At 45.6% G+C, this 15,827-nt stretch overlaps 1 protein-coding gene across 5 annotated transcripts in view; it reads right to left on the bottom strand.

Annotated features, from left to right (window-relative positions):
- Positions 1-15,827, bottom strand: part of LOC109909359 (spectrin beta chain, non-erythrocytic 4) — a 67,391-nt gene that overhangs the window by 43,582 nt on the left and 7,982 nt on the right. For all 5 annotated transcript variants that reach the window (XR_004203985.1, XM_031796058.1, XM_031796060.1 and 2 more), the window contains exons 2-15: positions 13,916-14,089; positions 13,166-13,317; positions 12,580-12,753; positions 8,791-8,882; positions 8,530-8,610; positions 8,315-8,430; positions 7,970-8,082; positions 4,990-5,177; positions 3,579-3,696; positions 3,211-3,369; positions 2,610-2,912; positions 2,208-2,358; positions 830-1,700; positions 464-601 (exon numbers count right to left, since the gene is read on the bottom strand). Coding sequence is in view for 4 of the 5 variants with exons in the window: in XM_031796058.1 (XP_031651918.1) it covers positions 464-601; positions 830-1,700; positions 2,208-2,358; positions 2,610-2,912; positions 3,211-3,369; positions 3,579-3,696; positions 4,990-5,177; positions 7,970-8,082; positions 8,315-8,430; positions 8,530-8,610; positions 8,791-8,882; positions 12,580-12,753; positions 13,166-13,317; positions 13,916-14,066 (2,807 nt within the window). In the remaining variant the exon portion in view is untranslated. The remainder of the gene's footprint in view (positions 1-463; positions 602-829; positions 1,701-2,207; positions 2,359-2,609; positions 2,913-3,210; positions 3,370-3,578; positions 3,697-4,989; positions 5,178-7,969; positions 8,083-8,314; positions 8,431-8,529; positions 8,611-8,790; positions 8,883-12,579; positions 12,754-13,165; positions 13,318-13,915; positions 14,090-15,827) is intronic.

Genomic DNA, 15,827 nt, shown 5'->3' with positions numbered 1-15,827 from the left:
CATAAATGCACTACGCCCCATGTGTTGTACATAGATTGACAGATGTGTTTCTATGGATGTGTTTACACAGACTTCCCAATTCTGATCTTTTAATTTATTTTTATTAATTGGTCTTTTGACCAATCAGTTCAGCTATTTTCAGAATTGGGCTGCCAGTATAAACGCAGCCTATGTCGTGTTTAGTTTTGTAATAAATGACCTGTGTTGATGAATCTCTATCCAACTAAACATAATTCCCATGTTATTTCGCAATGCAGATAAGTCACATTTTCATCCCATATTGTCTTGTTGTGGAATAGACCTGGGGTGCATTGATTGCTGCAGACCATAGCAAACTGTAACAAAACATTATTGTTGGTAAAGGTCAAGTTAGTCCTTCCCCGTTTTGACCTTTTGCTTCTGTTTGGTTCCTCGTGAAATGCACCCCGGAGTTGATCAGTCAGAGAACAGTGGGGTGGGTTACCTGCTGTTGAGGTGGTCCTGACAGCCTCTGACCTCTGTCGAGCTGGGGTGATCACTGTCCAGGAGCTGCTGCACTATCTGGTTCACGTCCAGGATCCTTCCCATCAGGCTGTTCATCTCCTGGTCCAGGCTCTCAAACCTACAGAGAGTGTGACATGAGAGGAGGGAGAATGTGTGTTTTAAACGCAATAGAGCCATCAGTTAGATATGACTGATTATGACATTGCTATGACAGTGTTATGTCGCCCTTATGAGGGGAGGGTTCAAGCAATGGATTCCCGAAAAACGCATGACTAACTTTAGAACTAAAAGCATGACTTAAATCTAACATTCTGCCTATGATCTCCACCCCAGACGGGAGCTGTACCTGTGGGCTATGACCTCTACGTCCTCCAGCCTCTCTGGAACCTCCATCTTGTTGAGCCACTGCTCCTTCTCGTCGATCCACACCTCGCAGGCGTTGACCTCGCTGAACATGAGGTAGACGGCCAGCGCGTCGTGCAGCCACTGCTGCCTCAGGACGGCCACCTCGGCCACCTCGGCGTACAGCTGCTCCGCCTCGCCCATCCTCGACTGCACCTCGTCCAGCTCCCGGTAATGCAGTGGCAGCGCCACCATGTGTTTGCGCAGAGTTACCACGTGCATCCGGTGCTTGTCCACGGCCTCGCACACACCCCGGTGCTTCTTGAGCAGTGACTGGGTGGAGTACTCATCGTGGCCAAAGTCCTCGCTGGAAACCAGGCGGTAGGCGTCCTGCAGCCAGGCCAGCAGGTCGTCCGTCTCTGTGCTGAACTGGAAGAAATTGAGTGCCTCCTGCAGGTGGCCCAGTCTCTGCGCCGCCTGGTCCTCCAGCCTCTTCCACTCCCCTTTCACCTCCATGATGCGCTCCTGGATGCCCCCCGTGCCGAAACTCTTCTCCATCAGGATCTGCTTACCCTTCTTCATGGTCTGTTGGAGGAGGGAGCGGTGGGCCAGCAGCTCCCCAGCCAGGGTCTTGTGTTTCTGGAGCAGCCGCAGCACGCTGCTCAGGTCCTTGCCGCAGGTCTGGGTGACCAGGATGGAGCTCTTCTCGCGGATCCAGGCCTCAGACTCCTCCACCTCCTGGAAGAAGGCCCAGAGGTGCTGAGACTCCTCCAGCTCCGAGCGCCGCTTGGCCGCCAGCTGCTTGAGCTCCTCCAGGCAGGTGCTGACATGGTTGACCCGGTTGCAGATCACCTGGGGGTCACAGGGCTGGTAGCCTGGGAAGGAGAGAGAATAGGGGACAGGGGACAGCACTCAATATATATGTCTGTATTAAAGATGTATATAGGGGACTGTATCTAAACACTCAATGAAATTTGCATGTAAACAAAAACCCTATTACAGATATAAAACGAGCATAAGGTTTTCCAAAATAATTGTAATATCCACAAAATTGAAATAACCTTCACTTTTGTATTGTAAATGTTCTTCAGAAAATATGTTCTGTAAAGTCATGATTGCCCTCTTGTGGATCTCTCTGGAAGTGCCACGACCAACTTCACCACTCAATGTACAGTAAACTATACTCCTACACACTCTTAACACAAAACATTTGTTTTTCTTAACTGTGCATTTTTCCAGGACAAAGGGAGACATAACAGCACAGTCAGTATTTCTAATCCTATCAAATCCAAATATTTCATCCCTCAAAATCACCTCGTTATCAAAGCACATTCCACTTCTCACTAAAGCTGATCTGTGAACATAGCCATCTGACGTCGTACCTTCAATGGTGGTGAATTTGAGAGCGGCTGAGTTAAGGGTCTGCACCCTCTCTGCCTGCGCTGTGATGTCAGCTTCCTGGAGGCTGTGTTTCTGCAGCAGGTCGTCCACCTCCAGCAGATGCTTGCCGAAGTCTTTGGACAGGAGCTGGACCTGTGGTGAGAGGGACCATGGTCACCTTTCTGACACTCAGCAGTGCTTCCCCTGACCATGCTGCCTGTACTAAAACTTAAAAAGTCAACGTCTCAAAGATTTCTCACAGTTGTTTCATGTACTGCATCTCCACATTATCATTTCATTTGCACACAAATGTCAACCCACAGTCTATGCTGTTGAGTCGACACAACTTGGAGACAGTATAGTGTTCATGTAACGTAAAATGCATGACAAAATACTTGTCTCACCTGCATGTCCTCCATCCAGTCGATCATATAGACCATGTCCTGGAAGGTCTTCTGCAGAGCCAGGTTCTTCTCCAACCGGGCCTTCCTCCCCACCACCAGCTCCTTCAGCAGGCTCCACTGGCCCAGGATGTTCTCCTTGCGGGCCGAGATGCGCCGGATGTCATAGTAGCCCTCCGTCTCCATCTCCCCAGCCAGCTCCACCACCACCCCGATGCGCTCCTCGTACGACGAGATGTCTGCCTCAATGGCCTCGTGCTTCTTCATGGCGGCCTCCACAGCTGGCAGGTCGTAGCCAAAGTTATCCTGGTGGGACGGGACATTCAGTCAGGCAGAGGATCACTTAACTACAGGCAGGTGATTGTGGAAGGGTTTACTCAGTCGGGGCAATGCAGTCATATGAAAATAAATCTTAATATACCATTACCCATTTAAAAGTCATTCATGTTATACAATACTTTGCCATTGTTCTTAAAATACATTCTAAAGACATTTCATTCTCAATCTACAGCTACATTATAAGACTATTGCTATAAGACTGTTAGGATATGGCCCCTGTCTGATATGTTAGAGACACTAGTCACTGTGGCCCTGTGGTCCCTACCTGAGACACGAGGCGCTGGTTCTCGTTGAGCCACGCCTGTCTCATGGTGGTCTTGTGGTCAAACCGCTGAGCCAGCAGCTCCAGCTTCTCCTGGCGAATCAGCTCCTGACGTAGGGCCACACCTCTCTCATGCTCCGCCTTCTCCAGCCTCTCCCACGCCTAGTCAAATGAAAAACAGAGGAAAATGTACCCATAATGCAGCATGGTGACAAACATAAAGAGGAGTAATTTGCACTGATTTGCTACATTTAAAAAAACCTGATACTGATAAAGAAGGATTTTATATTTGCCAAGACATGTCCAGCTATTGCATTATCTGTTCAGGCATTTGAGACACTCCTTATCCCACGTATACCAGTATTCATTACCTTGTTGATATCAGAGATGAGTTTCCCTTCATGAGGCACGTATGGTTTCTGGTTGTTAGCTCTGAGCTTGCTTTGGATAGTAAAGAGGAGCACTTCCAGGTTCCCCTTCTCCTGGAACCTAGCACAAGACAGAAAGTGTGTTTCACAAATATCCTGATATGCAGTACTTTGCACAAGGTGGGATCCGTTTGAAATGTAAAATCACAGGTGTCATATCCTTGATCCTGTACCGTAAAATAACCCTCTGCTCAAAAATGGATCAAATACATGCATTTGTTCTTATTATTATATTACTAGGGTTGTGACGGTCATGGGATTTTGGATGATGGTTATTGGTCAGCCAAATGACGGCGGTCACCATTATAATCGTTTGAATAGCAAAAATGTTTTCCTCCTACTGCATGTGCTGCTGCAGGGAGGTGCCATTGCCTAGGCAACCAAAGACTTGTTTGCAATACAACACCCATGCTTGTTTCAGCAAGGAGCAACAAAGTTACATCACGTTGTAAAGAGTCCACGTTAGAGACAACTGCACGAATGCCCGGGCGCCCCCGTCTTCGGTCAGCTGTTCGTTCCCCACAAAAATACGGTTATGGCGGTTATCTTCATCCATAGTTGTCGGTTACACAATCATACAGTCATTGTGCCAGCCCTGTAAGTTACCCGACTCATCAATATATTCTCTGTGACATTGCCTGCAGGCTTGACCTTCACCGCAAAGGCATTCATCATTACACGTGGCCTAGCTCCACACACTGTATAATTGTAACCTAATTCTAAATAATAAGTGGAGTCATATGATGACCACCTCTTGGCCATCGAGGGCTGCCAGGGCAACTAGGCTGGGTGAGAAGCCGGTTAAACCTCAGAGATACTAGTCACCAGAGGAGATGTCTATCCTCTAGCCATAGAGTGAAAGGGTTCTGGAGACACATTTGGGTGTCACATCACTTAGATCCAGTCCCTTTTGGTCAAATAGGTCATGAGTCACATGGCACGGCTAACTGGGTGCTTAGTTACGCCAGACATGCCAGCTTGGGGCCTCATGCTGGGTCTCATGCTAGTACTACTGTGCCCACACCCATCAATGTGTAGGTTTAAGTTGAATACTCCAACAGTTATGGTACATACCACACATCAAATGGGAATCAGACAAATCAAAAGCATCTGTCTGGAGGCATTCTCTGAGAAAATAACATACTATATAACATAAGCTATAAGAACTATAAAAGGATGCAACTATTGACTCAACCTAAATCCTGTCCTAAAACCAAAGCAACCAAAAATGTGTATAAAACAAACGTTTTAAGTTTAAAACCCTCTGGTGTATGAATAGGACCACTATAGATTGAAAAAGAATTGATGCAATATAATTCATACTTTTATGTGTCATTGCACAGTGTTGACTTACTTGATGGGCTTCTCGATGGTGCAGTAGGTGGTGAAGGCTTGAAGCTGTTGCTGGACACCCGTTAAGGAGTTGGCAAACTTCTGGTTGCTGATGATGCCTATGGTCTTCTCGATCCACTCCAGGAGCTCCGAGGCCAGGGCCTCATATCGATCGATCATCTTCTGACCCTCAATGGCATTGTCCAACACCTGTATAAAACGTAAACATTTAGCATCGATGGATATTACATAGGAGTGACTTAATTCATAACATTTGTTTATTAGCATTTGATAACGGCTCAGACACTAGAGGTATGTGGCAGGGTCTACAGTCAATCACGGGCTACAAAAGGAAAACCAGCACCATCACAGACCATGATGTCTTGCTCCCAGACAAACTAAACAACTTCTTTGCTCGCTTTGAGGACAATACAGTACCACTGACACGGACCGCTAACAAAACCTGCGGGCTCTCCTTCACTGCAGCCAACGTGAGTAAAACATTGCCCAGACGGCATCCATAGCCGCATCCTCAGAGCATGCGCAGACCAGCTGGCTGGTGTGTTTACGGACATATTCAATCATTCCTTATCCCAGTCTGCTGTTCCCACATGCTTTAAGAGGGCCACCATTGTTCCTGTTCCCAAGAAAGCGAAGGTAACTGAGCTAAATGACTATCGCCCCATAGCACTCACTTCTGTCATCATGAAGGGCTTTGAGAGACTAGTCAAGGACCATATCACCTCCACCCTACCTGACACCCTAGACCCACTCCAATTTGCTTACCGCCCCAATAGGTCCCCAGACGACGCAATCACACTGCACACTGCCCTAACCCATCTGGACAAGAGGAATACCTATGTAAGAATGCTGTTCATCGACTACAGCTCAGCATTTAACAACATAGTACCCTCCAAACTCGTCATTAAGCTCGAGAACCTGGGTCTCGACCCCACCCTGTGCAACTGGGTCCTGGACTTCCTGACGGGCCGCCCCCAGGTGTGAGGGTAGGTAACAACATCTCCACCCCGCTGATCTTCAACACTGGGGCCCCACAAGGGTGCGTTGTCAGCCCTCTCCTGTACTCCCTGTTCACCCATGACTGCGTGGCCATGCACGCCTCCAACTCAATCATCAAGTTTGCAGACAACTCTACAGTGGTAGGCTTGATTACCAACAATGACGAGACGGCCTACAGGGAGGAGGTGAGGGCCCTCGGAGTGTGGTGTCAGGAAAATAACCTCACACTCAATGTCAACCAAACAAATGAGATGATCGTGGACTTCAGGAAACAGTAGTGGAGAAGGTGGAAAGGACAGACTGAAATGGTCCTCCCACACAGACAGCGTGGTGAAGAAGGCGCAGCAGCGCCTCTTCAACCTCAGGAGGCTGAAGAAATTTGGCTTGTCAACAAAAACAAAAATAAACTTTTCCAGATGCACAATTGAGAGCATCCTGTCGAGCTGTATCAACGCCTGGTACGGCAACTGCTCCGCCCTCAACCGTAAGGCTCTCCAGAGGGTAGTGAGGTCTGCACAACGCATCACCGGGGGCAAACTACCTGCCCTCCTGGACACCTACACCACCCGATGTCACAGGAAGGCCAAAAGGATCATCAAGGACAACAACCACCCAAGCCACTGCCTGTTCACCCTGCTATCATCCAGAAGGCGAGGTCAGTACAGGTGCATCAAAGCGGGGACTGAGAGACTGAAAAACAGCTCCTATCTCAAGGCCATCAGACTATTAAACAGCCATCACTAACATTGAGTGGCTGCTGCAACATACTGACTCAAATCTAGCCACTTTAATAATGAAAAATTGGATGTAATAAATGTTTCACTAGCCACTTTAAACAATGCCACTTTATATAATGTTTATATACCCTACATTACTCATCTCATATGTATATACCGTACTCTATACCATCTACTGCATCTTGCCTATGCCGTTCGGCCATCGCTCCTTCATATATTTTTATGTACATATTCTTATTCATTCTTTTACACTTGTGCGTATAAGGTAGTTGTTTTGAAATTGTTAGGTTAGATTACTTGTTAGATATTACTGCATGGTCGGAACTAGAAGCACAAGCATTTCGCTACACTCGCATTAACATCTGCTAGCCATGTGTAAGTGACAAATAAAATTTGATTTGAATTATACTCAGTGTAGGGCAGCAGTGTAGCCTAGTGGTTAGAGCATTGGACTAGTAACCGAAAGGTTGCAAGTTCAAATCCCCGAGCTGACAAGGTACAAAATCTGTCGTTCTGCCCTTGAACAGGCAGTTAACCCACTGTTCCTAGGCCGTCATTGAAAATAAGAATTTGTTCTTAACTGACTTGCCTAGTAAAATAAAGGTACAAAAAAATAAATAATAATAAATACACTACTGTTCAAAAGTTTGGGGTCACTTAGAAATGTCCTTATTTTTTAAAGAATTTTTTTTTTGTCCATTAAAATAACATCTAATTGATCAGAAATGCAGTGTAGACATTGTTAATATTGTAGATGGCTATTGTAGCTAGAAACAGCTGATTTTTGATGGAATATCTACATAGGCGTACAGAGGTCCATAATCAGCAACCATCACTCCTGTGTTCCAGTTGTACGTTGTATTAGCTGATCCAAGTTTATCATTTTAAAAGGCTGTTGTGTTGATTAAAGAAGCAATAAAACTGGCCTTCTTTAGACTAGTTGAATATCTGGAGCATCAGCATTTGTGGGTCCGATTACAGGCTCAAAATGGCTAGAAACAAATAACTTTCTTCTGAAACTCGTCAGTCTATTCTTGTTCTGAGAAATGAAGACTATTCCATGCGAAAAATTGCCAAGAAACCGAAGATCTCGTACAACGCTGTGTACTACTTCCTTCACAGAACAGCGCAAACTGGCCCTAACCAGAATAGAAAGAGGAGTGGGAGGCCCCGGTGCACAACTGAGCAAGAGGACAAGTACATTAGTGTACTAGAGTTTGAGAAAGTGTGTCGGCATCCTCCTACCTTTCCCACTCTCTTGCCCTCTACTCGAAGGGCTTTCATCTTGGAGAAGTAATGGTAGTAGGACACAACATAGGTTATTATCGACTTCTCATCTGGGTTCTCTGTATTCACGTCTGCAGAGTCAAACAGGAAGGACAACAATGCACAAACACTTACAGCACACATTTACAATATAACATAATCACACCTTGACATGAAATAATTTCAGTAGTGTAAAATATAAACTATGGTCACTGTCGCTGAAAGTCTGTGAAGGTTTGCAAGTCTGAGATATATGTTACCAAATGTCCATGAACTGTTGACGAGGTTGTCTAGTCGCTATTTCAATTCTCTGTGCGGTCTTACCTTCAGGGTCCAGGAGTTTGGTGAGCCCCAGGTTCTGCTCAGCTATGTTGAAGGCTTGCTGGAGGTTGTGTGTGGCATTTGACCGGATCAGCTTATGGAATTCAATCAAATCAGGCCTGTAGTAATGCAACGTAGGTCATTTAGTTCACTTTCTATATGGTCACATAAATACATGTTTTAAAACATAAAGACTTGATTGCTTAGCCAATGCTGACCTGTGTCGGTGAATGAGAGCGTTGAAGGCGAGACCATCTCTCCAGCAGGTGGTGAAGTTCTGGATGTGGACCTCAGAGTACCTGTGGGACAGTTGACACAGAACACACTCACAACTATTGGTCCAATAGATATATGCTATCCAACTAAAGACATTGCATGTATCAACAGTAGTAAAACAACTGTCAACATGTATGGAAAGTGGAAAATGTTCACAAAGTTTGACGTTCAATTTTGGCTTTTGGTTAAATGAAGACATTCACCCAGCAGTTTTCATCTGGCACCAGAGGAGAAGGGCATCCTTTGCCGACCGCGTCTCCCTGTTGTCGTCACACTCAATCTTAATCACCTGGATCTGTGTGCACAGGGAGCGAGACCAGACGACAAACAACCTTGGTCAAGGAGACCAGTCTCAAAACTGTCCTCAGTTCAGTAAGATCACCAGATTACTATGAAGGTGAGAAGAAAACAGTTAGGAAACACGCCCATGTTGCTGATCAGTTTCAAACACACTGAACACAAAACCGGTTCCATTCAACAGCCACACCAGGAGTGTATTCATTACACCGATTCTGTTGTTAACAGTTTGGGCTGTTTCAAAACGCTTTGCAACAGAAACCGTTGACTTTAAACGGAAAACGTTTTGCCGCGAAAACAAGAGTTTCTAATGGACATATTCAAGGAGGTTCCTCCCTCCCGATTTCGTTACATTTGCTCTGTTTGGTTCTTAAATAGTAGACTGTCTCTGTTGCAAGACGTAATGAATATACCCCAATAGTCACACAACTGCATTGCATGTCTCGTCACAAACTCGCACACAGACGTGTGCCTGTCATGTTGGGAGGAAGGCCACAGAATCATGACAACATCACTGTGCGCCCGCATCTATGACAGTCATTGGCCCAATCATGTCACGGTGACATGATACATATTAATGGGATGGTTGACACCCTAGTATCTGCTAGACCACCCATGTCAACAAATCGCACCTCATCCACAAGCAGACACGCTCACTCACACTGGAATGCAACTGGAGGCTTATAGGACTCTACTGCATGTATACACGGTTTAGTCTCCACCTACAGGGAATATGTTATATGTGATTCAATTATGGTAGGATAGCACTACTAATTACAAGGAGAACAACTGAACAACTATAGTTCAAATGAACTGCTGCCTAAAACCAAACAGACTTTTCACAAGAGCCAATGAGGACATTCCATCTCTAAAATGTACCTTATCTGCTCATACCTCAGATCAGGCAGATTTGAAATAGCCTTGATAGCAGTGCATGTCATCCAACAGTAAACAAGTTGCTTGAGAGAAACAAACCGTCTGGCCGTGACAGAGAGGAATACATCACGCAGGTCACAATTAGGTAGCATGAACACAACGACACTGAGTGAAGCAACAAGAAAGGATCATGAAGTTACTAAATGTAATGGAGGTGTCAAGTGTTTATTAGTCTTAAAAATCGGCTCCTGGAGATCATTTACCTCCTGGAGGCCTCTATTCCTCCTTTCCTTTCCTCTCTTTCCCCCCTTTCTCTCGCTGTGTCTGCTGCCTGCTGCAGTGGCTAGGCCTTGCCTGCTGACTGGGCAAAGTCACCTGGAACAGTCCAAGGGTAGGGGAGGGGTGGAAGGAGAGGGAGAGAGAAAGGAAGAGAGAGGGAAACAGAAAGGGAGGAGAGACGTAGTAAACTAAAAGAGGAGTGTGAGGGGAGAGGGATGAGACAACCACAAATGGTTGCAGAATCGGTGACAGAGAAGGAAGGAGGAGTGGCAGAGAGAGAAGGGGGGGAGGTGGGGGAGGAGAATAGGTGCTGACTGCATCTTGCCCTGGCCGGAGCCCCACCCCTTGCTCCCTAAAGCACAAATCAGTTTCCAATAACACGCTCCTCCTCTTTCACTGCATGCAAAATTTAAGAGGCCATCGACTCACTGGCTCCACAGTCGGTGCAGTGGGATGGGATGCCGGCCAAAAGTGCCCCAGCTAACCTGTAATCCCCGTTAGAAGGCAGAGCGATAAGCTATGCCATGCTAGCCTCTCCTCCTGACTCCATAGGAAACCACTAGCCTGCGTCCCTGAATCATATTTACAGAGTGATGCTGATTTGAACAACGCAAGACATGCGTTTATGCTGAGACCACCAGTGTCCTGAAGGCGACAACAAAAGCCAAACGATTTTGTGCTACTTACATGCCTGTCACTTGTCTGTGGTATCGCGTCCTGTAAGGCCTTGTGCCCATTGTATGCGTATGTCTCTGAGGCGGATGTCAGACAGTATGTCCTTGTTTGAGATCCAACTACGATCAGGACCAGAGTGACATTGCTAGTAACGTCACACAGTGATGATGCGGCATGTTTCAAGGCTTCTCCATACAGTCTTTTGGCCAGTGTATAAATCAGTCGGATTTCTGCCCTTACTCCTCTTAAATTAAGACAGTGCTGAAACCAGCATGCCTGTTGTGTCAAAATCATGACAATAATATACACAGAATGTTGGCCTACTTCTGTTTACCGCTGGGACACAAGAATTGGATACCTTTATCCAACAGTGCTAAATCTGTCTCAGCTCAAAGACTGATGAGAAAGATTGACAAAAAGTAGGATAAGACTTGGTTCTTGTGTTTGAAGGTGCATTACAACTTCATCCCCAGGCTATTGCGCACAGCGCATATAAGCCTGGGCTATCAACGATTCAAAGTCGGCGTGAGTGCAGCGTTTCCCAAATTAGGGGTCGCACCTGATTTTAAAATGGGTTTACGAGAGAAACTCAGATTTAAAAAATGTATAAAAAAAGTGCTTGGTTCATAGAACCGGGGTTACGTCAGTAACCTCCGATAGCTGCTAGATGCGGTTGCAGTAAACAAAGCGGTTTGTGTTTTCTTCGTACAAATGTGGCTGTATCTTTTCAACTGTTTAATCCCACAAGCCGTGCAGGACTCATTAGAACAGAGTGGACAAGACCAGGCACTAATGCAATGATGATGTTCTTTTCTACACAGAAGATCATACACAATTATTGCCTGATGATCTTCTGAACTTCCCAATGCCTTTCTGAGCGTTTTCAGTCACTTCTAACCATACTTCCTTCAGAAATACAGTCAAAAGTACTGTCAGACTGATTTGTAATAGACTATCATAGTCCATACTATAAAAAGCAAACATTCAATCCAGGGACTGGATTCAATCCAGGGACTGGATTCAATCCAGGGACTGCAGTGACGCCTCTTGCACTGAGATGCAGTGCCGTAGACCTCTGTGCCACTTGGAGCCCCCACATGGTGGGGTCACAAAAAACATTTAAATATCAAAATGGGGTCACGGGCCAAATCAATTTTGGAGACCACTGCCTTAGTAGGAGTGCCCATAGAATTCTATGGGAGTGACCTACCGAGTAAAGTACTTGTCATCATTTAATTTGAGCAAATCACACGACTGCGAGGCATGGGGAGGGTTAGAGGGAAGGTGTTGTGGGAGACTAAGCTAATGCCTATGCGCCGGAAGTTTCTCCCAGTCATTCTGTATTGGCTAAAGAGGGCTAAGTTTGATGCGTTGATCCACCAGACTCTTCCTGACTATTTGGGCGGAAGTGTCTGGAGACGAAATTAGATGTATTAGAACTGCAGCAGATTGGCTCTGATGTCATGCACCAGTCGGAAACCAGAGTTTGTAGAAACAACGATGCACACCCACGTAAGCTTCATCATCCACATGCTGACTGAGTTCAAAAGTACCCCACGGGGGACAAAGACGGAATAGAGCTACACAGCAACACAGCACTAGAACATACCATCCCCAACATGAGACACACAGAGGCCTGCAGGAACTGGAAGCCAAAAATACCTCAGAAGAGGTTAAGCTAGCAGCAGGTCTTAAGCACAATCCCATCAGGGGACAGGAACGTCCCAACAGGGGACAGGAATGTCCCAACAGGAGTTGGCTGCGTGACAAAATGTTTTTAAAAATGTCAATCCAAAATACAACCACAACAGAAGCCACAGAGACAAACAACACCATGCACCAGGATGGGTGGGCTAGGTCACTACCTGGAAGCGAAGAATGACGGTCCAGATGAGGCCAAGGGTGAGACGGTGGTTGCCGTCGACGATGTCGTGAGAGCCGACGTTCTCCAGGTGGACCCTCTGCTCCTTGAGGAACTGCAGGGCCTTGTCCACGTTCTCCAGGCAGTGGATACGCATGCGACCCCGCGTGGGCCTCGGCTAGGGGAGGGAGGGATGGGGGAGGGAGAGAATGAGGTAGTGAGAGAAGGGTGAGAGGACAGCAAGGTAAGGAGATAGAGGGAACAAGAGTGGAATGGTGAGAGGGTAATGGTTGATTGGTCAATGCAATCTGCAGGGGAAATATAGACTTTGATCTCAATGCCTTTATATTAAGACAATGTTATTCTCATTAAAAACACAATGGCAAAGAAAGCGTGCAAATGCTGCACACCCATCCAATTGTCAAACCCCATTATGCGGACTACTATTCTCATACGATTACACATGACATATAGCTGCAGTGTTGACAACATTCATGAAACATTTAGACATGAATGAATAATATTTGGTACAAAAATAACTACAATGCAGAGAATAGTGTGGTTGGGAACTAGAGAATGGGTTGACCAACCAGCATCTCCCCAGACAGGACCTCCAGCAGCCTGGTGAGCATGTAGCCGTCCCGGAGGTCGTTATAGAGGTCAGCGATTCGACAGGACACTCTTGCCAGGTGGGAGTTCACCCACTTAGTGAAGGTCTTCTTCTGGACAGCATCTCTCTCTTCTGCAGGAGAGATGAGATAAACACAGATGTAGGATCTTAATTTGAGCCAGTTTGCTACAGCAGGAAAAGAATCCTGCAGCAACAGGAAATGTGAATTATTATGTGGAATTGAATGGACATTTTTGTAGGGGTCTGACATTTTAAAGTTGAAATTACAAACTTTTTAAACCTGGCATACACTACAATCTTTGCAGGAAAATGCTCAGCAACGCAGTGAGTGATCAAATGAAGATCCTACATTTGTAGTTCATCAGGATAGAGCTCTGATCAGTGATGTAGTGACTAAACCCTTCATCTGAGTTATTCCCCCAGTCACTACTGGTCCACTCAGAGTCTGAGTCCAAGTCCGAGTCACCGCTGGCCCGGTCCGAGTCCTGGCATCAAGTACTATAAGCACTGGCTCTGATATATCAGCCATACCCCCTTGTCAGTAGCCCCTGTATGATAGATCACGAATCAAGTCCTTCTATAAACTTTGAACCTCCATCAGGTATACAGGGAGGTCTATAAAGCTTGTGTCTTTTGTGAGTGATGGAGCTGTGACTGAGACAGGTGAAGGTGCTGTTGTTCCTCTAGTCCAGTATCTCTATCCACCCACCTGCCAAGGCCTTGATGCGGGAACACTCAAACAGCTTGGAGCTGGTGACCTCAGTTTCCCAGTGTCCCGAGCTGCCGGCCAGACGGGTGTTGTTGTTGTTGAGCTGGCGTTGGGCCTCCGCGTTGTCCAGGTCTGTGGAGGCATTGGCCATTGCGCCTGTTTCCCTGAGCGACCCTACAGACACACGGTGGGAGAGTTAGGTAGAGTACAGTACATTTAGGATGTGGATCACATGCCCCCTTTATGACCCCCATAGAAACAAATTATACTGTACATATAAATACATAATCTCGAACACCATGCAGGAAATCTGAATCACATCAACTGTGTTTAAGGGCAAAGCGCATGCATGTTTTGATAGAGCTCCAGTCCACACCATATATTTAGTAATCCAGGGGTGGGGCTATGAACAGTCATAGATATCTATGATTTCCGAAGCACAAATCACGCATTGAATCAAACCCATTTGCTAATGTTAATGATAATTCCTACTTCACTTCTGGTCCGTTTACTTATCAAAAACATTTGTGATTCTTATGAATAATGTATCATTCATGACTCATTTGCATAACATACATACATCGAGGGAGTTTGGCACAGTCTTCTTCTCTGATCGTGTCTCGTAAAAAATAACTTTATTGAAACAACTGGCTCCTATTGTGTCTCTTTCACGTCAGGTGAGATGAGATCAGAGCAGTGCCGTCAGTAAACAGTACGATACATCAACGAGAGAGCTGCTGCGCTTATCCTCCAATCCCTCTGGCTCTTTGTCGTGTTACAGTCACGTAAGTGTGAATATGGACGTGTAAAAGTGTCAGTGTGCGGGGGAATCTGTGAGGGGGAAAAATGGACTTTCTTTGCAATGGGAGACTAGGCGAGGTTGAACTCGTTTCTGTTACAACACCAGCTGTGGTCCTCGAGGCACCTCACAAAGCACAAAGATTTCAAAAGCAGTCAAGACGTGAAAGGCAAGAGTAAACACTGAATTACATGCTCAGCACTCTTAAAAGGTTTAAATATTCTAGTCTTGTTGGAAACCAAATTTTCTGAGGATTATGGAATTAAGGTCATCATTCAATATGAAGCTGGGAGGAGTCTGTGTTACTGAAACTAAGGCTTGGGATCACAGCAGAGTGTGAATTATACAGTAACATTCGGGGGTCTCTATTTATTTCACAGGACTTCCTATTTTAAGGGCCTAATATGACCTATAGCCGGGCACATTTTGGACTTCTAACCCCTTTTAAACATTGTGTGTTTGAAAGGTCTGTGTGATTAAAAGGTCTGTGTGATTAAAAGGTCTGTGTGATTAACGCGCTGAGCTAGAGTGGTCTTTTATATTTAAAAAAATGTCTGTAGATTCCGAATAGTATGAGCTATCTATGAAAAGCTTTCTATGAAAAGTTGAGACTCTCACGAACATGGACATGTAACATGTTGTGCTCTACGGCGCTCACGAGCGACACAAACGTCGTTTGAAGGGTAAGGGGTTCTTCTACATAGAAGATCATTGGAAATCCCAGGACATGGCGTCTATAATACTGTAATAAGCTCACAGTTGCTGTCACAAACTCCACACATTTGTCACTGACTAGCTGGCTATGTATTTCCCAGCATTCAGCATTCATATAAATTCATTTTGATCAGGTTTTTGCTTTGGCAGACCTTTTTTTTAAATGACATATCAGTAAAAGTCATGAATGCAACTGTTTATTTTTTCAACAAATTGTTTTGTGTTCTATTTGTAGCCCTGGTTATCCTGAAAATAATATGGTAAAACACCTCATTGTGAGGCTGAACATAAGGGCACGACATGCAGATTAAATAAAACCGATCAATGAAAAGCCAATGTTTCCTGGGATCTCAGGACTGATAGGATTTACGGTAAATATGGTAAACATGTATTAGCTTT

Source organism: Oncorhynchus kisutch, linkage group LG18, assembly GCF_002021735.2.
Source record: "Oncorhynchus kisutch isolate 150728-3 linkage group LG18, Okis_V2, whole genome shotgun sequence".
Lineage (NCBI taxonomy): Eukaryota > Metazoa > Chordata > Actinopteri > Salmoniformes > Salmonidae > Oncorhynchus > Oncorhynchus kisutch.
This window is presented reverse-complemented; position numbering and strand designations above follow the sequence as displayed.